Here is a 24,557-nt window from a genome sequence, read left to right as displayed (position 1 = left end):
GTAGGTTTGATTCCTGGATCCCTCCCATTAAAGGGATCAGATGTCAGAGTCTGCCTGAGACTTATGAGAGCCACTGCCAGTCTGAGGAGACAATACCAGATGTTGTTGTTGATGATGATGACGTGTTTCCCCCCAAATAGTCCTGCTCTAAAACAGCAGACACAGGGTGCCTCCATTAAATGCCTGGGAGAAGGGGATGGTCTTTACCTGGGAGTTGGAGGTGTTCTTCACTTGACACAAGGTAGCTTCCCATCTTCCTATGGGATAGAATGAAGAAAGGAGCTTGCCTTTTGCAAGCAGCTTTTCTGCTGGCCTCCTCTGCGCCTTAAGAAGATAGGGACATAGGAAGATGCCTCAGACAATTGGCCCATCTAGCCCATTATTGACTCCAGGGCTCTCCAGAGTTTCAGGCAGGAATTTTTCCAGCCCTGCCTGCCTGGAGATGGTGGGGATTGAACCAGGGACCTTCTGGATGCAAAGCAGGTGCTCTACCCCTGAGCCACAGCCTTGTTTCATGTATAAGCACCACGCTAGTGTTTAGATGTACCATCCACACAAATAGTTATTTTGGAGCTCAAAAAAGATCAATAGTGTTTATTAAACAAAGAGAGCATTGCCCAACCATGGTACTTGCTCAGACTTTTACTAGGACGGCTTTAAGCACAAAGACTCTTTCTTCAGTGTTTAGCCTTCACTGAAAGCTTCATTTGGCTACAGTGTAGCTCAAGAGACACCTGAGGCTACGTCATGCCAGTTATGTTATTGACTAGGCATGCTGCTGAGGTATTTAAGAAGCCACAAATCTTGTCAATCAAATGAAGATCTAAAGGGTGCCCTGACTGTCCCTTCAGATCTCCATTGTGTCAGGAGAGAAACATTCCTCAGACACATTTAGAATGGTTGCCTCACCACAATCATCCAGTGTGTCACCACTTACTCCTCCTTTATCTTGGCTATGGGATTATTAATGACTAGGCCTTCTCATTGATATAGACAAGGAGCCAAAACATTCATCCTATACATTCTAGTCACTTTGCTATTTTAGATTTTATAGGACTTCTGTGAGTAAATGGAAGGGTTTGCATACTTCAGATTTATATGTAGTGCTCTTTCGAAGTCTGCATGTTGGACAAGTAAAGCTGTTCAAAACTGGGATGCAGGAATATTCACATTTAATTTACTAGAGAGGAAATCTACATCCGCGTGATTTACTCTCTAGTATGAAACTTGATACTACATAATCGCATGTCTGTGCGTCATTCGTAAAGGAGCCATTTCTTCATGCTATGCTCTGCTGCACATGTGGAAGGTCAGTGAAGTTATATGCCTGAACCAGCTTTTCAGTGGAAAAAGTTATGGTCAGCTTTTTCTCCTATAATGACACACCAGCATCTTCACCCTACATCCCTGTCCTTCAGAAATTCCTGATGCCCGGAGCCTACTAAATTCGATATCCTAGACAATGTCATCATTAGAAAGTTGTCATACATTTCCAAATATTGTTAGAGTTTAGATTAATAACAGTGGGCTCAGGTGCAAGAGATGCAGTGATAACAGATATTATGTGTTATCTGCTATATTTATGTCAAAGCTCCTTCTTGGAATCGTAAAGTCAGAAAAACGTTAACAGCCTCTGCTGTTTTTAGTAACGCAATGCCAAAAAATTCTCCTACATATTTTTTCACTATTCTCATTCAATTTGATAGAAAAGAAATTGCTTCCGAAAAGAAATTCCATGTGGAAGAAAATTTCATAGAAATTTTTATGGATTGGGTTTGGGTTTCTTCTACTTATTTATTTTTAAAATTTATTTTAGTTATTAAAACATTTGTATCCTGCCCTATATCACAAGGATCTCAGGGCGGCATACAGGTAAAATCATACAAATAATATAAAACAATAAATATTTACTTACTGTACTGGTGGCTGAGGAGAGTGCGTAAGTGTCTCTTTTTTCCCCATTGTTCAACCATCTCCTGGCAGCCTGTAACCTCCTTGGCTTCTCACATTTCAATTAAAGTGCAAGGGAAGACATAATAAAGTCATTCCTCACTCAGGGCTTTTTCAGACCAGGAAGCGGTGGCAGCCTGGGAGGTTGCAGAGCAATGGAGAGATGTGTCATAGAAGGAAAACACACAGCATCTTTGGTTGCCTTGCAGTGATTAGGAAAGCTCAAACATACCTAAAAAAATAAATTAGAAAACACCCAGAGAATGAGGCAGAACAATGGAAGCCTCTTTCATGGGGGAAGGCAGGAACTTGGATGACAGATTTTGCCTCTGCACTACGTTCACCTCTTCCCTGGAGCTAGACACAACACTGCCCCTCTTACAAGTGCATTGGGTTGGTTACAAAATGGGGGCCAGCCTGCCAATACAGTGGATGCTGTTGCCACTTGCAATAACAACACACGAAAACAACATCCCTTACGAAAAAATAAAATAAGCTGTGTTTCAACTCCTGCCAATGGTGAGCTGGGGTTAATCACTGCATCCCCAGTCATGCGCTAAGATATGACATTGTTTCTGAATAAAGCTAATGTTGGGCTGCTGTACACAAGGTTTTTATTATGCACTCATGATTGCTCTGTCATGGTAGTTTACAGGTCCTTTACATGACATCATCAGTCTCCAGGACACCTCCCATGCTTTTCAACCATTATCACATTTTTTCCCTAACAAGGAAAGTCTGATATTATATAGAAATGGTGAAATGAAAGTCTTGTGTAATTGCACAATTCTGCTATACTGCAGCACCATCTTTTGGCTGTATAATGAAACGTATAGAAAGGCAAAGAAAGAAAAATCTTTGATCTTAATCCCACAAAGAATCCGGAAGCCTTGGTAAAGGTGTATGATAAAAGCTTCATGTAAAAGTACCCACTATCTATCTACCTATCTGGAATGTTTGTATAGGTCGTATGCATATATGAGGTCCTATAAAGTAAGTAAATTTGAAGTTGTTTACTCATGAGTTATATTTAGTGATTTCAGAAGCTACTTCAATGTGGTTTTAGGAATGGTCAGTGTGATAGTAGCAGTCTCCAATGAAACCAAGACATCATCTACTATATGTTCTCAGACTTTCTATGTAGGGAAAAGTTATCTGTCCAGTTCATTAAAGCTCAAAGTTTAGGTAATCCAGTCCCCATTTAAAGTCTATTCCTATTTCATGTACCCTGTGGGTATTAATACATAAATCAAAATGGGATGGTGACAAGCTTTGCCTGTTATATTCACCAATGATTTCCTAACATACATCAGAGAATGGTATCAGTGAAAGGCTCCAAAAATCTAGTCTTTGCCATGAAACAAAACTATCCAACCAACTGTCTGCTGTAAAACAATCAATGATAAACCAGATATCTGCCAGAAGCAAAGCGCAGGTGTACTGAAGAATTTGCCTGCACAATCGAGACATACAGATGACTCAAGTAAATGAGCCAAGCCAGTGGGAAAAACAAGCAAACAAAAAACTTTCAAAATCCAAACATCCCACAATGGTTAGACCTTGAGGAAAACATCTTCTCCAAGTTTTTCCAGTATATATTTCTTTTATTTGCACAAAAGCAAGATGACAAAGAGGTAGCAACTCACTGCCTTGTTTCTTTACTTTTAGTTCTATTATAATATCCAACTTATTCCGGGATGTGGGGGAGGGAACTCACTCACTTAAAATTTAAGATATGCTTATATGACATGGTTATTTTAAAATGAAAAATCTAACGTAACAACAGTTCAACTAGGCTACTTACTTTTCATTAATTTGTTTCCTTTAACCAGGGAACAGCAGTTTGATTCCATACCTTTCACAAGATTCACTCTTGTGTTTAAGATAATGTCACATTGCAGGTTGTAGATCAGACTTCAGGACTGGTCTCCCTATTGTGATGGTCATGCACTAATGATTAATTTTTTAGTCTTAATGGTAATCAGGGCACCTGCGGAATCTTTCTTTTCCTGCTTTGAAAAGGCTGAATTTAATGAAGTCGGGCACATTGACTGGCTTGCCATTTATTTTATTGGGTGTTTGTAAACCATTCACAAATGTGTTTCAGTCATCTATGGACTCATTAACATTTAAAGCTGATCATTTAATTAATTAACCCAATGACATAATTTCTTTATGTGCATTTTTCTCCAACCCTAAGCTCAGATCCGCTAAAAGTCAAACTCTTGAAGTTACCCAGGTTACAGTATTTTTCTCTAAACTTTTCTTTCAATGTCTCAGTAACAAAAGCACATAATGGGTGGGTACATGAGGGTTAAGGGGTGTGTGACATCAACTGAGTGACATCAACTGAGACAATAAAAGGGCTCCTTAGTTACTTAGAAGTTCTGTTTTAAAGTTACATTTAAGGAGTCTTCTAGACCAATTAAGCAGACTTTAAATCAACTTCTGCCTTCTGCTGGCACGTCTACACGAAGAACCAGCTTAAGAATTTTTTTGGTAAGAACATTCTATTTTATTTTGAAAGTGATTATTTATATAAAACAACAACAACAAATTGCTAGCTTCATCCATGATTGAATTGTGTAGTCAACAAATTGTTTAAAAAGCATTTTGAAATGGTGTTTAAATTGTTGATTTAACTAGCACTTTTAAAAAATCCATCTGGGAAAAAAAACATTTTACCAGGGTGCAAATCGACTGACTAGTAGATTTTTTCTTTTTAAATGGACGTGTGAAAATGTTTGGACGATATTTCATATAAGAATATTAGGCATCTTATTTTTGGCATTATGTTGCAACAATAAAAACAGTATGCAGAACAGGTATTGTAAAAACGCCTTCGTATTTTATTTAGCAGTGCTACATTGTACTTATTTACCAGACAACTTTAATTGAAGTCTTACTACTGAAATCTTTTCTCAGTATCACAATCAAAAATTAAAGTTAGACTAAGATTCTGATTGTTTCTTGTTTTCTTTCTGCTTCTTGTATCAGCTGCAGCAATACTGATCATTGCTGAGATGTTCAAACTACTCTGTCAGTGAAAATGCCAGTGATAGTAATGGGTTTGTGCTGATATAAGTTGTTTCATGTTCAGCTTTTCTGTGCCTATAACCTTTACTGACTAAAGCAAAAGAAAAGATAATTTCCCCATTAGCTAGGATGCTAGCACTATGGGAGAGACAGAAAGAGCTTCCCACATGAAGAGAAATTTACAGCATGAGAAAGCTGGAGTCAGGAAGATGAGTTAAAGGCACTAGGCATAATGCAGCCAAAGTATTTTATGGCCATTAGTTCAGTGAAAGTATTAAATTCTCATGTTAACTGGCCTTAAATTTGGCTGAATCATGCCCCTAATTTTAACAACGTACTTGATAAGAAATTCGCAAATGTCAAAACGTTTCACGGAAAGGATCAAGGGGAAGAATGCTGTACTATCTAAATTCATACAATCAACCATAGAGATAGAGAATATGGTCTGAGTGGATCCATGCAGAATTCAGCATGTGATTTGTGGCTCTTCCCTCTTGTGTCCCTTCCCCACTCCTGTTCATAGCCAGATTGGAATGTCCCAGAGCCACTTCCTTTAAACCATCCTCTCCATGCACCCATAAATATGCCAAAAGTGGATTGAAGTGGATTGAAAAGTGGATTGTTAGTAAATATGACTTGGCTTGCAAGCTACATGGTTGCTGAAGCAATCACATGATTGCTTCATCATACATGGAACTCTGCAGACATCAGTTCAACCCATATTATCAAGACATCATTTGTGTCCACTGGACCCTATTTAGCCACGTACAGAAAATCCATAAACCCATATTGGAATACGTTCATAACAGAGAAAATAAATAGTTCTTCACACAATGCATAATTAATAAATTTGTTTTTTATTCGTTCAGTCGCTTCCGCCTCTTCGTGACTTCATGGACCAGCCCACACCAGAGCTTTTACAAGATGTGGTAGTGGCCACTAAGTTAGATGGCTTTTAAAAAGGGCTAGACACATTTGTAGAAAGCAGGGTTGCTTCCGATGGAGAACTGGTAGGGAAGAATCTACACTACTGCTTTAAAACTCTTTATAAGAGTTTTGTCAACTGTTGGGGCCCAGGACACACTGCATATACAGTTGTCAAAACTGTTATAAAGCGCTTTAAAGCAGTAGTGTAGATCCTGCCCTACCAGTTCTCCATCGGAAGCAACCCTGCTTTCTACAAATGTGTCTAGCCCTTTTTAAAAGCCATCTAACTTAGTGGCCACTGCCAGATCTTGTAATACTGATGTCTATTTATGAATTATGCATTTTGTGAAGAACTATTTATTTTCTCTGTTATGAACGTATTCCAATATGGGTTTATGGATTTTCTGTATGTGGCTAAATAGGGTCCAGTGGACACAAATGATGTCTTGATAATATGGGTTGAACTGATGTCTGCAGAGTTCCATGTATGATGAAGCAATCAACAACCATGTAGCTTGCAAGCCAAGTCATATTTACTACACACAACAGCTCAATCCACTTTTGGCATATTTGTGGGTGCATGGTGAGGATGTTTTAAAGGAAGTGGCTCTGGGACATTCCAATCTGGCTTTAAAGTGCTTTAAAGCAGTAGTGGAGATCCGGCCCTAGTTGCTACCCGTAAAAAGGCACCATGCAACTATTCCGTCTTTCTTGCAATAACAGTTTTTTTTTTCTGGTAAGAAAAAAGATGGAAGAAGTGGTAAGAAAACTCCACAGGTTTACAAACGCAAAATGATGTCCTCTGGACCTCCTCTAAAATTCTGTGAATGAGATAGGGTGATTGGCGATGGCACACAAAAAAAACCCCATCTGGAAGTATCACAGGACTATCGATAGCTAATGACCTTGAGTTAAATAGAACTTCCATGTTCAGGGGCACTTTGAGTGAAATCCGACATTGCACAAGCAGCTTTTGCTTATGCAGTAGGACTTTCACTTTTTCTCCTCCCTGCTGCAGCCCCCCCCTACTCCCCCAAAATTTGCTCTAGTGTGTCCCCAAATCTTCCAGAGAATATTTTGAGGGTGCACAGGGGCTGCAGGGGGGGGGGGATCATAACCCTGCACATTGCCTCTCTCCATTGGTGAGAGAGTTTCATTGGATACCACCCCATTTGTTGGAACAGCAGCATAGGCATGTGCAGGCAATGCCCAGGCACACCCTAACGTCTCAAGCAATAAGTGCTGAATTGAGGGAACCTTAGAGTGGGGTCCAGAGGGGGATTCCAGACACAGTGGGAATGGTTCTCCAGCTGCCCTCCAGCTGCTCCACTGCCATGCCAAAGAACTGTTGCCTCCCAGAGAGCACCATTGCTCCCAGCAGCAGGAGCGAAAAGGAATCTCTGCCAGGAGCCGCACTTCAAAGAGGCCAGGAGGAGGGGTCCCGAAGGCCAATATCACCTCACAAGCTCCTCCAGCCAGTGCCATCACAAAACCCACCAATGCTGAGGCTTGAGGAGCATCTCCCCATTCTCTCTCCCCCCACCCCCACAACAGCCCTCCCATGGTCAGGCAAGCCGAACGTGAGGTAGGGCATCAGTGTCTACAGTGTTTAATAAATAATTTTTAAAAAAATGTCCTTTATGGTTGAGTATTCAGTAAGTGCTCACCTTTAAAAATAAATAAATCCAAGGATGCACACCCAAATGAAATGTGCCACGCCCGCCTGTGAACAGCAGATGTTGTGGACAAACAATGGGGAAGGCTATTGCCTGTTTGCCCTGTTTGTGTACTTCCTGAAGGCATCTGGATGACCACTGTTGGACACAGAATGCTGGACTAGATGGGCCTCTGACATGAGTTAGCAGGGCAGCTATATTTTTAAGCATCCTGTGCGTGCAGCTGAACCACGTGAATGTTTTCATCAGAATCAATGGAGTTGACTGCCGAGCCTCATCACAGATGTCATGCTTGCTGCATTTCAACATCCAGGGTATTGGGGTGTTGGGGTGGGGAACCTGTCAGACCATTTAGATCAGGGATAGGCCACCTGTGCCCTCCAGGTATTTGGTGCTAACCACTCCCATCAATCCCAGCCAATGGTCAGGAATTATGGGAGTTGTAGACCAAAGATCTAGGGGTTACCAGCTGGCCTACCCCTGCCTTAATTGCACTTAATATACACTTAAATAGACATTACTGCAGGATTGAAAGTGTTGTTTTTATAAAATATAATAATAAACATGCTCTGGTCTGTGGTACAATATCACCACATTTATATTTTAACCAGTTCCCATGCAGTGTTCCCCCCCACCATCTTATAGAGAGGATAGCTAATGAAGCACAGGGTACTTCCATTATATGAAATATTAATATTATTTATTATAAAATTTATAAAACACTCTATAAATGGGGAAACTAAGGCAGAGAAGCTGAAAGGCTTGGCAAATGTTTATGGCAAAGTCAAGCTGACTCCCTGTTTCCTCAGTTACTTAAAGGAAAATACACCCACTTCTACGAAGTCATTTGCCAGACTGTCATCCTGATTGTATTTCTATTTATAATGTTCATTTTTTTTGACTAACCTAATCCAATCATGAGAATACAGATTGACAACTTTGAACTTCATCCCTTATAGTTAACATGACTTCAATCAGAGACATGGCTAAAACTGCAATCATTTTATGTGCCGTCTGTTTCTTCGCAAATTCTGATGGAAAAGCTGTGAAGTGAGTATACTGTGATATCCCTTTTAGGAGGCTGGAGTTGTTATTGAACAACACACACATCTGAATCTCTGTTGTCTGGGTACTTCATACACAACAGTCACGGAAAAATGACAAATAATATTAGCTGCAAACACCACCCCCATCTTAATTGACATCCAATTAGAAGCTCAGTCCCACTAACCATATTTACTTTAAAGTACATCTCATTATACCCCATGGGACTTACTTTGGTACAAGTATGCATAAGATGATCTGCTCTGTTTATATATCAGAAGTTCAACTATAGCATATGTGGGCAACCCGCAATCATGCTGTATGGTATGCTCTGCATATGGTGATATTGTCAGGGGTTCACATTGTTGTTTTACAAAGTATCTTTTCATGGGCTTGGGCATCTATTGTATTTATTACCGAAGCATGTAAAGCCACAGAGGTAGCTTTAGACTCTGGACTAAAGCCTCCTCACGTGCAGTCCCCACGGACAATATTTCATGGACAATACGAACTTGAGAAAGCCAAGTCTGCTTTAGATTTCCTTGTTTAAAAAGAGTCATATTTGATCGTTCTGAAGGTTGCAGGTTTTTTTTCTTTTACTCTCACTCTAAGATGGTGAAATAGGTACAGCTATGGTGTTCTAGTACCTTGAAACCCCATACCCATTTCTGCAGAATACACCTGGGTGCGAGGTGACCCGATGCAATAGAGGGCAGTTTTCTGCACCTATAGTATCATGTAGTACAGGAAATTTCAGCAGGTGCAAGTTTTCTTAGAAAAAATCCCAAACTTCTGCACAACTATGAAAGGCATAGACACACTGCCCTCTATTGCATCTGGCTGCTCAAAGTGCCTTTGGCCATTTCTACACCTGCCTTTCCCCCCAGGATCGTCCCAGGATCATCCCTGTGCATGGAAATGACATACAGGGGATCCCAGGAGCAGGCAGGGACGATCCCTCCATTTTCCTGGGATAATCCTTAGGTATAGAAAGGGCCTCCGACTAGATGCAAAGTAAATTTCCATTCCTGCTGGATAGGCATCCGAGATATTTCTGTTATGATTTCCTAACCAGCCTCTATTCAACATTAGGGGGGATTAAATAAATATGCATAATGGATGGATAGATGCATTTTTGAATAACTGAGTCTTGGGCAATTTGGTTCAATCCTTCTTTATTCCTCAGTAATATGGCAATTCTCCCCCTCCCATTTTATTTATCCTTCAGAAGCCATTCAAAGCAATTGCTAATAGTGTGAATGCTGCCATGCATTCACACTATTGGACTATTCACACTATTGGACATTCACACTATTGGACTTGATGGCCTTGTAGGCCCCTTTTCCAACTCTGCTATTCTATGATTCAGTGATTCTATGTCTAGTTTGTCTCAATCATACAGGATTAAAGGTAGGATTGCAAATGCTATAAAGTTTATTTGAATCCCACCCAATTCATCTCTGTTACAGGAAGCGGTCTGTAAGTGAAATGCAGATTATGCACAATTTAGGAGAACACCTGCATTCTGCAAACCGGCAAACTTGGCTCCTTGAGAAACTGCAAACTGTGCACCATGATCCCCAGGCTGCTGAAGAGACAGCCATGGATGCGAAGCCCCGCGAGGTCAGAAGTTGGAGGCTGCTCCCGGATCATCTGCAGGCAAAGCTGCAGAAGAAACAAAAGGATTGGAACAAAGGTTATAAAGATATCACCTTCAAAACAAAACCCCAGTGAAAGAGCCATAGTGTCGTCTTTCCAATTAAGTGCATCCAGTAGTGAGCAATTAGGGCATTTTATTATTTATTATTTATAAAACATGACACCTAAGGACATGTCCATATAACGCTACTTGTTGGTGACTGGGTGTGCTTATGCTGTGTGTCTTATTCCCATAGTCTACATCTGTGTTTCCCAACCTGGTGCCCTCCAGATGTTTTGGTCTACAACTCCCAGGATTCCTGATCATGGTGGATGGGGCTGATGGGATTTATAGTCCAAAACATCTGGAGGGCAGCAGGTTGGGGATGGATGGTTTGGGTATCGTAGGGGCTTTTACCACACTGCTTCTTCAGTTGTCCATATAACTTACAGGGTGAATTGTAAGACATGTTCAGACTGAGCAGTCTATGTTATTCACCTCCACTGTTGGGGTGGCGAGGGATTGGATGAGAAAGGCTGCTAGGAAAATTGCGTCAATTTCCTCCCTGTTTTACTGCTCTGTCTTGAAATGTGCACAATTCCCCCCTCTGCTTTACTGTTCTGCCATGAGGTTTGCTCAGTTTTCAACTTTGTTTTACTACTTTGGCATGACATTTGCATATGTTAGTGATCCCGCTCAGTGCATTGTAAGCCATATGTAGTAGCGCTGAGCAATGGAGGGACACGGCAAGCACAAAGTGTGGGGCGGGGAGTGGAAAGCGGCTGGTTGCTGTAGGAGAGGAGTTTTAGGGGTGGATGTTCTTACTTCAGTATAATGTGAAGCAGCCTTTAAAATAAATAAAAGGCATCCACTAGCAAGGAAAGTGCCGAATGGAGGATTAAATTGGCAAGGACATTGGCAAGAGGTAAGCTGGGCTAAATACTGGACAGGCAGACTTGTGCAAGAACCTGAGAAAAAGAAAAGTTTGCAAATGCATTATTGCATTGATAATGGCTCAGAGAGTTAATTCTGTTTGGTGAACAGATGCAGGGTGGGTGGGTGTTCCTTTGGAAGCTGGCAACCCCAGTGGACCAATTGCAAAAAGGGTGCTGACTTAAGGACTGGGGAAATGAGGAGAATGCAGCAAAGACACCTGGGATTCATGCTGGAACCAGCGGAAGGACTGAGGGGGGGAAACAAGCCATGGCAAGCCACAGAGCAACCAATCGTCTGTCAGATTAGCTAGTGAACAACCAGCCCATGACGGATTATTCTCAGGGTGGCTCACTATGACATGCGAATGCGAACCTGCCAAAAGTGTACAACAAGATGGTATGAAACATTCATTTGGAATGGCTCCAACCCTTAATATACTGTCTCTGTGAAAGTCTGAATATGTATGTAAACTGATGATGGTTGTAGTCCATTTTGTATCAAATTCAAAAATGTGTCTGCTACACAGCAGGCAAATTAGCAGAGGCGAATGCCGCATTCCTGTGACTTTGTGCCCAGTGGGATCCTTTTCCTAGAACACATCTGAACAACTTTTGCTGTGCCAAAACTGTCAACCGGCAGCAGCTGCCACCCCACCCCTCTAACCCTGAGTAGGGGGACCCCAGAGCTAAGCCTGCTAGCCAACACTAAAGTCTTGTAAGGGCACCATACATTAATACTCATGCAAACCATATTCTGTTGATCTTTGACTCAATAATGTGTATGCCCATGTATATGGATGTTTCTGAGGAACATCTGAAGTTTTTCTATAATCCAACGCTCAGAGAAAAAGAAATGCTATTAAATAACAAAGACCTTTGGGGGAGGCACATGAGATTTAGAGAACTAGGGCAGGATCTACACTATTGCTTTAAAATGGATTATAACAGTAGCGACAATTGTTGGGGCCCAGGACACACTCCATATACCATTTTCAAACTGTTTTCAAAGCACCATATCCTGCTTGGTGTAGATCTGAAATAGGATGCTTAGATAAAGTGAACCTGGATAAATGGGCACCATAAAACGAAGTACGGAGGGTGATGTGTTCTAGAGTACACTAGTTTGAAAATAATTTAAGGTCATAGATGCAAATTAATCTCAGCATTTTATTTCATAGATCCAGTGGAACCATATGGGAATAGGGGGGATATTTATCTTACAGAATTGATCTGGATTAACCACCACTGCCTTTCCTCAGGGAACTCTAAGAATTGTAGTCCTATGTGGGGAGGCTAAAAGTGCAATCCTATGCATGGTTAGATAGAAAAAAGTCCTAAAACTCCCAGCATCCTTCCAGTCAGCCATGCTAGCTGGGGCATGCTGGGAATTGTAGAACTTTTTCCTGTCTAACCATGCATAGGATCGCACTCTAAGAAGGCCCTCTTAGAGAGAATTCTTGGCCACTGATCAAACTACAATTCCCAGGTTTATTTAGGAGAAACCATAGCAGTTAAATTGGTATAAGACAGAAATAAGTCTGTAGTGTAGACAGGGCCTAAAAACCAAAAGAGTATGGTGCACCAAATAAGCACACACTGCCACATTCAATACAATACCAGGTAAAGATTCATGCACATCTCGTCCTGCACTTACAAAGGCATCTCCACCACTGAAGTGAATGAGTAGCCCCTACTCATGCAGAGCTCCAAGTGTACTTCAGAGCACCTGTGAGTGAAACAACCTGCCTAGATAACTCTAGAAGTGTGCTTGAAATCAGAACCTAATAACCTGATCTTAAACCCACGTACCTGGAAGTCCTGTACATGTCAGGATGTACATCTACATAAAGCTGAATAGAATCACTGCTTGAGGGTATATACCTATGCATTCTTGCTTGATAGTAAGTCCCACTTTTGAGAAAACATGCATAGGATCGGTCTGTATTGGGATAGACAGAAGGGAGATCGATGTTTTGCACATCAACTTCCAGAAGCCCCTGCCAGCATGGCCAATGGTCAGGAATACTAGGAGCTGAAGTTCAAAACATATGGAAATCTACTTTCTGCCCAAACCTATGATACAGTATAAAGAAAAACAAGTTCTGATGAATTATGTAACCACCATCCAGGCCATGTCATGAGAATAGTTATAGCAACTGCCAAACTGTATCTAGGAGGTAATAAAATATGCAGATGATTAGATATTTAGGACAGAGCCCATGATCCAGTGGACTCTTCTATGTATAATAATATTAGTAAATACGCACACACAAATTACCACAATGAGGTGAAGAGATCAGTAAAGGAAAAACTTGGGGCATAAACATGCTTCCAGCTGAACAATATTAATTACTTTTTAACATCAGGGCTAAGGAAGATCAGATACACAAGTATTCTGTGTCGGCCTAGTATGGATGTGTCATTTTTTCTTAGGTTGCTTTTGCAGAAGTTGTTTAGTAAATAATAAATAATAAAATTAATGTCAAAATACATTCACCATTCTTTAGGCTAGAAATGAACGTGCAAACAGTGAGCTGACATACATTATATCTGGACAGCAAGGGAAATTCTGGCCCCTTTAAAGTCTGTGGCAAAGCTCTGACTGAGGATCAACATGTTCTCTTGTACCTCTACTAACTGATATGATCCTGCAAACAGACAATACACTAATACAGATCCTTGAACCTACAGAGAACTGCATTATATTCAGTGGCATTCCACGTGGGAGCAGGGTTCTGAGATGAGATACGGTATGTTTGTGGGACTGACCTTAAAATGCACTTTCTATTTATTCTTTTTCTGTATGTTCATGTCTGATTTACACAAATGCAGCTGTATTCCTTTATATCTGTATCTTGCTCATGCATTGTCAAATAAAATGGACCAAAACCTCTTGGACAGTAGTAGTTGAAAAGCACAAACCTTTGGTCTTTCTGTCATTATTTATATGGGTGTTCTTCTCCTAATTTAGGATAATGAACCTATTTGGTTGAATCCAGACTAAGTCAGTTGAACTGAAGCCCCAAGGAAATTAATGTGAAAAGTTAGACTTCTTGCCTGAGAAGTTCAACTAACATACAGTGCAAGCTTAGGCATGTTTACTCAGAAGTAAGTTCACTATATTCAATTGGGCTTATACCATAGCGTGTCTAGGATTGCAGCCTTGCAGAGCAATCTGAAAACTGGTAGTGATCGTGGTGAGAGATTTCCGTGTCAGGGGAGCCACCACTTCTAAGCCATGTTGGCTTTCTGCAGCCTGGACAGGAGGTGGGCTGGGGTAACTTTTTTCTCCTGGCATTTTTTTAAAATCCCTCCCATTTAACTCATGGGATGGAAAATAGCCATGCTAGCTCCAAGCTGGAGTAGTTCGGGAGCCCAGTTTGTGGACATGTTGGAGGAATGCGGGAGCTTTTCATTTTGTGGATCCAAGGCTGCCTCTGACACTGCCCTGATGCATCCCTGGAACGCTTTATGGGGGTGGGGGGTGGGGGCTCCAAGGCAGAAATGCTGTCCCACCAACGGAGCTCATTTTCCTCCAGTAGTGGCAGTTCTGCCACATCCAAGAAGCCCTCAACCAGCCTTTGGCAGGGGTTTGGATTGTTCTGTTAGAGTCTGGATCCAACCCACTGTATTAAGTATAAAACAATGACACAATGAAATACATTTCCTTCAATTTGGAAACACTAGAATTTTCAGGGGGGGGCAGAATTGTGAGAGGACAACCTCTGCCTCTAGAATGTGCAAGATGTTGGAAGAAACTATAGAAAGCACGTTTGTTCATTTAGCATCTGTAGTTCTGGTGGCGGGCACCCACAATTCTGACTAACTGTGAGGTTTTACATACGCAGGCAGAGAGTAGCTGCCTGTCACCAGTGTCCACCCTCCTTACTCACCTCATCCTGACCTAGCTAGACCAGATTTGGTTTTGTAAATGCAACAGCGTGACCTAAACCTGGTTCTCAATTATCCTGTGCCACTATTTGAAAACAAGACATAAAGCAAACGGAGAAGAAACTTCTTAACAGTCCTGCCACTAGAGGGAGGCATTACAGCTCATAAAATAAAATGTTATCCTTCAAGGATCGTTTTCTCCCCATATCTACAGGCAGATTTTATTACTAGGCTTTCTTAGGACAAAGTCGTACTCAGGTACATTTTAGCTGGGTTGGCCCTTAGAAACTGGCCAGGAGTGCTAGTGCAGAGAAATCTGTAAATAGTATAAGGAGTACACAAGTTCCCTTTGAACAATTCAGTCTCATCTGGCTCTGGAGCTTTCCATCCTAAACCAATACAAACCACAGTCAACTTCAGACACAGGCCTTAGCGAGACCAAAGGTTTATCCCGGGATCGTCACAGGGTCATCCTTGTTCATGTAAATACACATGATATCCCGGGAGCAGGCAAGGATGACCCCGGGACGATCCTGGGATAAACTTTAGGTCTAGCTAAGGCCTCAGAGTTGACAGAGCAGCTCATAAAAATAATTAGTCTTATTTTTAATTATTTTACGTATTTACTTCATTTATATGCAGTAGATGGAATAGGAATTGCAGGGAAGCAGATTTTGTGACCATATGACCGGATTTGTCCGGGTTTTTGGTGGCAAATCCAGGAGGGGGAGGGGAAATCCGGATTTTTTTGCAAAGAGCAGCTCTAATGGGAATTAACAAAAATGCTTATAACTCCGTCATTTTTTAAGATAAAGTCATGAAACTTGGCACAATGGTAGCTCTTAGGAAGGGCTTCAGTCATACCAAATTTGAAACAAATCCGTTCATCCATTGATTTTTTAGGAATTTTTTAAAAAATGAGGTTTTAAAATTATTATTTTTAAACTGTCATTTTTAAAGATAAAGAGCTGAAAGTTGGCACCATGATAGCTTTTAGGTAGAGCTTTAGCCATACCAAATTTGAAACAGATCTGGGGGCAGTAGCAAACCCTGTTAACAACAACAGCAGCTTGCAATGAGTGAAGATACAGTCAGAAAAGATATTTGAGGGAAGGGGAGAATGTAACACACAGAGTATCGCAAAAGCTTCAAAGCACAGCAAAACCTACAAAAGTAGGAGTGAGTGAAGTTAATTTCAGATACATTGAATCTCTCACTTGTTCTTTATTTCAGTGATTTTAACATTAAGATGTTATGTAGAACAGATTTGTCTTAAATGTGTGCTGTACAATCAGACATGTGACCAAGGCTATGTTCGGGTGGGCATGCCCCTTTGGTACTGGACACGCCCCCTTGGGAGCAACCATGTTGTCCTCCTTTTTGGTTTCCAAAATATGGTCACCCTAGCTAAACATTAGAAGAAATTTCCTAACAGAGCTGTTCAGCAGTGGAGTAGAATGCCTTGGAAAGCGGCTGCCATCATTCAGGGATGCTGTAGCTGCACCCTTAGATGAGATGATCTCCAATGTATAAGGGCGTCAATGTCTTTCCTTCCCCACTGATGCAGGCATTGGAATGGCTGTGCATGGAGGCAGTTCTGGAAAGGAAAAGGATAGTGGTTGGTACTAGCCAGGTTGACAGAAGGGGCCTTCACCCAACACATCTTGCTACTTAATACAAAGAATTAAATATCCATCCATCCCTTTTGAGACTCAAGACTTAGGCACTGCACATTTTGACCTGAGAAAACTCTCCTTAAGTATAATGCTGAGGGTTCTACAATGTGCACATGTACAGGGGCAGGATCTTCCTTGTTATTACAATTTGATATATTTTCTAATCACAGCTCCTGGCTGTAAATCGAACTAAGGTGTGCAAGTGAATAGATTCTTAGAGAGCAATCCTATGACCCCAGGACAGCATCTGGGCAGTCATAGGATAGTTTGGATTCCTGAATCTGAGGTCAGAGTCAGTGCTCCAACCCAGGAATTGTAGCTTTGATTTCCTTTTCGTTAGTGCAACTGATATCTTTTTGGCTTTGTTAAAAGATCAAACACCCACCCCATTACTTCCCTGTAACTCCCATAATTTTTCTTTGATTTCCTTCACTTTAAACAGGCTTTCCCCCTTCCCTCTCTTCTACATAGAAATCCATTTAAAATCAGTGGGTCATTAAAATATGTATTTCAGAATATCATTTGTTGGAATATTCTATAGCATTCCAACATATATTCTTGATAATAATAATAGGAATGCTGATATCGTCTGCTGCTTGCTCAGAATATTCTGTTCATTATGCTGCAATCCTCACAGTACCTGGGGGAGTTATGGAGAATATATTGTTTCCTGTTGTAATACAAAGTATTTTGGGGTGACTTGGTCTCGAATGGGCAATTAAGACCCACTAGCTTTGCAAGGCCAGCTCCCCGGGGATTCGAAAAACTGCTATGAATCAACTGGTCTGTGGAGCCAAGCCACCTGCGCCCGCCTGTGAGTACATTCTTAAGTCTCCCCTCCTTCGTTCACGCCCTGTCGCGTTCTCTCCGCCCCTTCTCCGCTCGCGGAAGTATCGCGAGTTTTCTCGCATACCATTGGTCCGTGTCTCGCGAGAGCAGGAACTGGCGGTTGACTGGGCCTAGCCCTTGCAGTAACCAGTGGAAGCGGTGGGGAGTGAGCGTGTGAGGCGGCTGGAGCCCCCGAAGTTGGGCGCAGCAGGTGAGAAGGATGGTGGTGATAGTAGGCCATTAAGCCACCCCCCCCCCGGGGTGAGTGGGGCGGCGAGAGGGAGGAGGGGCGGGAAGCGAGGTGCTGTTTCGAGGGAGGGGAACGGTGGGGTGTAGGTGGTCGGAAGGTAGAGCCCCCTTTTGCCCGAGGGTTGGAAAGAGAGGTGACGGCGACGACCACCAGTTGGTGTAGTAGTCCTTGTAAGCGAGGCGGAGAGGCGGGCGAGTCTGGGGAAAGCCACAGAGGATCCGAAGCGGCTGGAGACCCTTCATCAGAAGATGGACGCGGGTTGTTGCCCGAGTGGTGGTGCTCAATGTTAGTGGAGGGGCTAATACTCTGCCTTATAAAATTACATGGTAAAGTGGCTACGAGACGGTACGATTGTTGGGAAGCAGAGGATGTGTGGTGCCGGGAATCATGACCGATCCTATCTGTCCATCCATCCGTACATATACACATATGAATATCTTTTAGTGTCGGTAAGCTCGCTGGATAGAGTCTAGCTGACAGGTGGAAAAGCCAAATTATAGGCGGAAATATATGTCAAGATGATACGAAGCATAAGGGTTAAAATCGTTGAGGGCGGTGATGAAGAACGAGCCAAAACGAGGAGGAAGGTGTTGGTGAGGGAAGCTTTCTATTACGTGAGAGCATTTACCGTTTATGATGACTTCCTGTTGCCTCCACATACCTGGTGATCTCATTTAGCTTTGAAGGGCTTGTTGTGTGGCTGCTTATGCGTGAATGCCTTGTCATGAGTGACTCACCCTCGCCCCTTCTTTGCGGCATCTTGGAGAAGGGCGAGGGGGGCATGGATAGTGAAACCCTGTACTTCTGGAGCTATGGAGGAGGAGATGCTGCTAACAAATAGTATTGGCAGTACAATATGTAGTATTTGGTCAAAAGGTTGGATTGTTCTAGTACTTCAAACCGAATATGTAACTTTATAGGAAAGGTTGCCATTAAATTTTGTTCCCAATATCTAATGTGAATGAAAAGTTGTGCTAATATGTATGGTGGCAGAGTCCGTGTGTGTGTGTGTTTTAGCCTAGAGAGCAGTGTTGCTTCAACAATACTTCATTCTGACACTTGATGTCTAGAGAGCAGGTTTTAAATCTTGTAGGTGTTTACTAGGAAGGTGAGAGCTATGAGGCTTGTGCCATGAATGTAATTTATAGCTCAGTTTTGTTACATGAGTAAAAGAGAATTCAGTAAGGTCCTGTAATCATTTCAACTTCATATCAGTCATCATTTTGTCCAGTTTAGCCAGTATTTCTTGAACCTTGAGTCATTTGTGTAACTCAGTTTTTGTTGTAGTGTAAGACCATTAATAAGGACTTTTAAAATTGTCATGTATTTAAAATGTTTAAATGTTTTAATATTGGAATGTATTTTTTTTAACTTTTGCATATTTCTGTTCATAGCTTTTAAAATATATATGTTTAAAATTTTGTAAGGCCGCCTTGAGGCCCAGTTTTGGGCAAAAGGCGGGATACAAATAAATATAATAATAATTTATAATAATAAATACTTAAAAAGCACATAACACTTGCATACTCTTATTGTTGTCCAGTAATCTCATATGTCACTGAACTTGTTTGAATTTTTTAGTACTTAAAAGCAAGTTATGTTTTGGTTACACTGTTCTGGGGAAGCAGTAAAAAACCTCTTCACTTGATCTACAGAATCATACAACTTGTCAGTAGATTATGGTAAGATTGTGATTTTTGATTATATACAAAGGCAAATGCTGTTAAAATCTTTTATTTTGTTAACTATGTCTTTCAGTGAGAATTTAGGATCCTGGTATTTTGCACACCAGCCTTTATGTTTTCATCATTTGCTTTGCTTCCTCCAAACTTATGGCCATTATTCTCAGTCCAGCCCCCTGCCCCCCAACGTGCACATATTAAGCTAACCAGCATGTAATTTCCTGGATCTCCTCAACCTAGATCCCTTTTTGAAAACTTGCGTTAGATTGGCCACACGGGTTCTTCTTGTAAGAGGCCTTTCTTAGGGACACGTTCTAAGAAAAAACACACACATCAACAATGTAATTCTTAAAGAATTCTCAGATCAATATCATTTGGATGTGGTGATTTGTTTGTTTTTCAGTTTGACAATAACTGCTTAGGGCTTCATCTCTTGTTACTACATTTTGCTTCAGTTTGTCAGACTCCCTTCCCGAAAATAACAATTCAGGTATGGGTACCTGCCCTAATAATTAATTTAGGCACAAATAATTCATTTAGCTTTTATTTTATATATTTATTACATTTCTATACAGCTTAATATCCAAACCTCTGTCTAATTAATACTAGTTCTCCAGAGAAAGTTTCTTGACATAACACAATTTCATGTGTAAAAAGGATTGGGCGTCTTGTGTGAAAAAAGTGGCTAGGATGCTTTGAAGCTTCCTATGTCAGAGGAGCTTCTCTGTGTCCAGCCCTATATTCACTGGGATGTGAGGGAGGCTAAATGAATGGAAGAGTGATAGTGAGAGAGGGAAATGAGGACAGATACGAGAACAGATTGGAAGGAAAGGTGACTAGATACCCCTTATCTTCAAGTGTTGTCCCTTACTCTGCTTGTTACAAAGCATGCAGAGTCTTGGTCCAGAGTGGGGAATCAAGAGTCCTACAGTTGTAAGACCGTAACTCCCCTAATCCCCAGCTAGTACGGCCAGTGGGCAGGGAGAATGAGAGTACAACAACTGTAAGGTCACAGGTTCCTCATTATTTATATAGTACTGTCTATGTAAACAGTGTTTACAGAACTTTGTATGCAAATAAGAAAAGAAAAAAGACAGGCCCCGGTACATTTGTTGAGACAATCTAAATTCAACTATGTGGGATATAAAGCTACAGCTATGCGTCTTATCAACAGAAATCCACCCCGAGAGGGAGAAGTGTTAGGAGTTTTTTTCCAGTGAAAAAGTTTCACAGGTGGTTTGACAGATAAGAGAATTGGCTGAGAAAACAGTTGCAGAAATGCGGCATGGAAGCAGTCTAGCAGAAGGATTGTCAGCTATTTAAATGGGAGCAGAAAGATTGAGTAGAGACCTTTATAAAGGGTAAAAGGAAGATTGTTGGTAACATTAGCAACAGCAGTTTTAATGAAGTGCAGAGGGGCAAATCCAGATGATAAGACGTTCAGGAGTGAAATTGGAAGATAGAGATGGCAGCAGCTTTGACTATTATGCCATGAGGGCTAAAATTGCTTATCTGCATAGTTCTACACAATTGGTTAAGGATCCATAGTGTAAGTGGGTCAAAGCTGAGAGTGATTAAGATAACATAATAGTCATCTGTGGAGTTGATTATTAGCACAGGGTTTACTATTGCCCACCCCAACCCCCTCTCTGTCCTACGCACTGGTTGCTATGAGAATCCCTCTTCGCGCCGGGTCCTTCCACTGTCAGAACCTGGCGCCGTGCTCTCCTCTTGTTCGACGGTGGATTCTTATGAGAAACAGCGCTGCATGGGATGATTGCGGCAGCGCCCCCATGTTCCCCGGGATGTGTGTGTCCTGTCCCTGGGTGGAGCACCACGTGCATGTCACGTCCCTGCTAATATCCTTGATGGCATCAGGCCAGCATCTCCAGTGTGGCGGATATGTTCGCCTGACCCTGTCAAGGAAGCATCCCCCCAACTCCATTTCAAAATGGGGTGGGGGGAAGGGGGATGCTTGCATAACACTGTCCTTGATAATGTCAGGCCAGTGTCTCCCTCTGTCCAGCATGGCAGATGGATACGTTCACCTGATGCTGTCAAAGACAGGGTCCCATAAACATCTCCTTCTGCCCTCCTCTCCCAATATCCATTTGTAGATTTCGGCAGGTTGCGGAGGGAGATGGTGAGTGCTTCCCTCCAAGCCCTATTAGTAACAACAGGTGGGCTTCGGATATTGGGACAGAGGGGGGGATTTCTCCCGTGGTTTGATGCTGCAGACACAGGAGAGATCTTTATACCCCTTCATGCCGATCTCCATTTGTGCACGTCCCAGGAAGTGTGTGGGGAGCCGCACAATCACACGTTTCTCAAGACAAATGACACATGCCTATAGAGCCCAGCTGGGCAAGAGTGGCAGGGGTTTCTGCTGCTCTTGTCTTGGGACTCTGTAGGCACGTGAAATAGTCAATGGAGCCTGCCACACAATTTATTTTATTTATTTATTTATTACATTTATATACCGCCCCATAGCCGAAGCACTCTGGGCGGTTTACAAAAGTTAAAAACAGTAAACATAAAAAATATAAAAATTTAAAACCATCAAAAACAACAGTATAAAAACAACAGTATCCATTTAAACAACAGCTCTGGGGTCCGTTAAAACAAAACTTAGCGTTGTTAAATGCTATTAAATGCCTGGGAGAACAGAAAAGTCTTGACCTGGCGTCTGAAAGATAACAGTGTTGGCGCCAGGTGAGCCTCATTGGGGAGATCATTCCACAGTCGGGGGGCCACCACCAAAAAGGACCTCTTCCTTGTTGCCATCCTCCGAGTGTCCCTCGGAGTAGGCACTCGGAGGAGGACCTTAGATGTTGAGCACAGTGTACGTGTAGGTTCATGTTGGGAGAGGCGTTCCACCAGGTATTGTGGTCCCAAGCCATGTAGGGCTTTATGGGTTAAAACCAGCACCTTGAATCTGGCTTTGAAACGTATAGGCAGCCAATGGAAGCGGGCCAGAATTGGTGTTATATGTTCAAACCTCCTTGTTCCAGTTATCAATCTGGCTGCTGCATTTTGCACAAGCTGCAGCTTTTGAACCATCTTCAAAAGCTGCCCCATATAGAAGGCATTGCAGTAATCTAATTTGGAGGTTACCAGAATATGGACAGCTGAAGCTAGGTTATCCCTGTCCAGATAGGGGTGTAACTGGGCCACCAATAAAAAGCACTCCATGCCACTGAGGTCACCTGAGCCTCAAGTGACAGAGATGGTTCTAGGAGAACCCCCAAGCTACGAACCTGCTCCTTCAGGGTGAGTGCAACCCCATCCAGAACAGGTTGAACGCCCCCCATCCAATCAGAGGAACCACCCACCAGCAGCATCTCAGTCTTGTCTAGATTGAGTTTCAGTTTATTAGCGCTCAATAAACTGAAACTCAATGCAATAATCAATGATTGTTCAGATAGTCAACTCTGCATACTGTTGATTATTTGTGTTGGTTATTTCTGTTTGGAAAATGTTCACCAGAGAACACAATAGTCGGTGGTCGACTATTTAAGCAACCGTTGACTATTGTGTTGTCCAAACCCAGTCAAATACTAGTCAAGTCTTAGAGCAAAAATTTATTAGAACAATATTAAAGAGTTGAAAAAACTAATGCCAAATTACTTGGGAACATCTCTTTCCCTGTGGCAAATGTGTTGGACATGATGGCTGGAAGGATGACCTGTGGAACTGTATGATGGCTTGTGTGTGCGCTTCATACTTCCTTCTGAACTTTGTTCCTGTTAAGAGATGTCTGCTGTTAAGAATGCAGTTGGAGTGGTGGTGGGGGGGGGAGAGATTTGGAGAGGGTGCAGTGGGCCCTGCCTCCCCCCCCCCAAGGCTCAGGTATGACAGATCTTTCTGCTATCAAATGACCCCATAATGCAGTTATAAAGGCAGGCAACCTTATGGAACTCCATTATCAATTTCATACATGCTTTCAGACAACGCGCTAAACCACAGTGGTTAAGCATTGGCTACATAACCATGGTTTAAACACGCTCACTAACCATTTACTGCAAAAGGGTTAGCGGCCTAACCATGGTTTAGCATATTGTCTGAACAGGCTCATAGAACATTTCATCACAATCAGATAGTAGGCAGCTAGTTGTTAGATAACATTTGACAGATCAATTTGTTGGCTCCCCAACTCTTGCAGGGTGCCTGTTTGTTCGAGCTACATAAGACAATTTCTGTCCTCTTTTCTGTACCTATCATCATGTTTAGTCACAGCAATGAGAGTGACTGGACAATTTCCTAATTTTTCATGAGTTTTTGTTGATGTGGATTGCCTCTTGGACTTTATTGTTTTGCTTTCTCTTGTCTGATTTTGTATTGCTCTGTGCTTCATTGTATGTAATGTGTTGTGGACCAAGCAGGCAGATGCATGGTGAATGGTCTTCAGATATTTGCATTTATGTTGTTTCTAGTGATTTAATATTATATACTTGCTCAATGTTAATATTTTCTTAAATTAGCAAAACTAGAAGAAATTAATTTCAAAATGAAAGGCTTGGTGAATGCTTCTTTACATAGGGGAGTGATGCTTTCTGCCTTTAAGGTGGTTGTGGTGTGGCCACACCTAAAGAAATCCACCTTGGACCCAATAGTTCCTGACAACTACTGATTGGAAGCAAATGCCCTTTTAGTGGGGGGGGGGAAGGTTCTCGAGAGTTGTTGTGGTGAAACTGCAGGTGCTTGTAGATGATATCAAGTATCTAGACCCATTTTAGTCTGGGTTCAGGCCTGGATTCAGGCCTGGATTCAGGACTGAATTGGCCTCGGTCCCTAAATGGATTATCTTTATTGAGAGAGTGATAGAGGGAGTGTGACCCTGTTGGTCTTGCTCCATCTTTCAGCAGCTTTTGATACCGTTGACAACAATAACCTTCTGGATTTGCTCAGTTTTTGGGAGTTGAGGGCACTGCAGTGGTGTTACTCCTCTCTGAAGAGTTGGTTTCAGAAAGTGGCATTGGGAGACAGTTTCTTCTTTGGTAATTGTGTACCCTCTCATTTGACT

At 42.0% G+C, this 24,557-nt stretch overlaps 2 protein-coding genes across 4 annotated transcripts in view; both read left to right on the top strand.

The window, feature by feature from the left end:
• Window positions 1-8,553: 8,553 nt before the first annotated feature.
• PTH (parathyroid hormone) lies at window positions 8,554-10,367 on the top strand. The gene is made up of 2 exons (XM_063118772.1): window positions 8,554-8,639; window positions 10,103-10,367. The coding sequence occupies exons 1-2, from the start codon at window positions 8,554-8,556 to the stop codon at window positions 10,365-10,367; spliced, it is 351 nt and encodes a 116-aa protein (XP_062974842.1).
• Window positions 10,368-17,725: 7,358 nt separating this feature from the next.
• The window catches only part of BTBD10 (BTB domain containing 10), a 37,439-nt gene continuing 30,607 nt past the window's right edge, over window positions 17,726-24,557 (top strand). The window contains exon 1 of one of the 3 annotated variants that reach the window (XM_063117299.1): window positions 17,726-17,813. The gene's annotated coding sequence lies outside the window, so the exon portion shown is untranslated. The remainder of the gene's footprint in view (window positions 17,814-24,557) is intronic. The other 2 variants (XM_063117297.1, XM_063117298.1) reach the window with 2 other exon arrangements.

The sequence above is a fragment of the Elgaria multicarinata genome, chromosome 2 (genome assembly GCF_023053635.1).
Source record: "Elgaria multicarinata webbii isolate HBS135686 ecotype San Diego chromosome 2, rElgMul1.1.pri, whole genome shotgun sequence".
Classification (NCBI taxonomy): Eukaryota; Metazoa; Chordata; class Lepidosauria; order Squamata; family Anguidae; genus Elgaria; species Elgaria multicarinata.
This window is presented reverse-complemented; position numbering and strand designations above follow the sequence as displayed.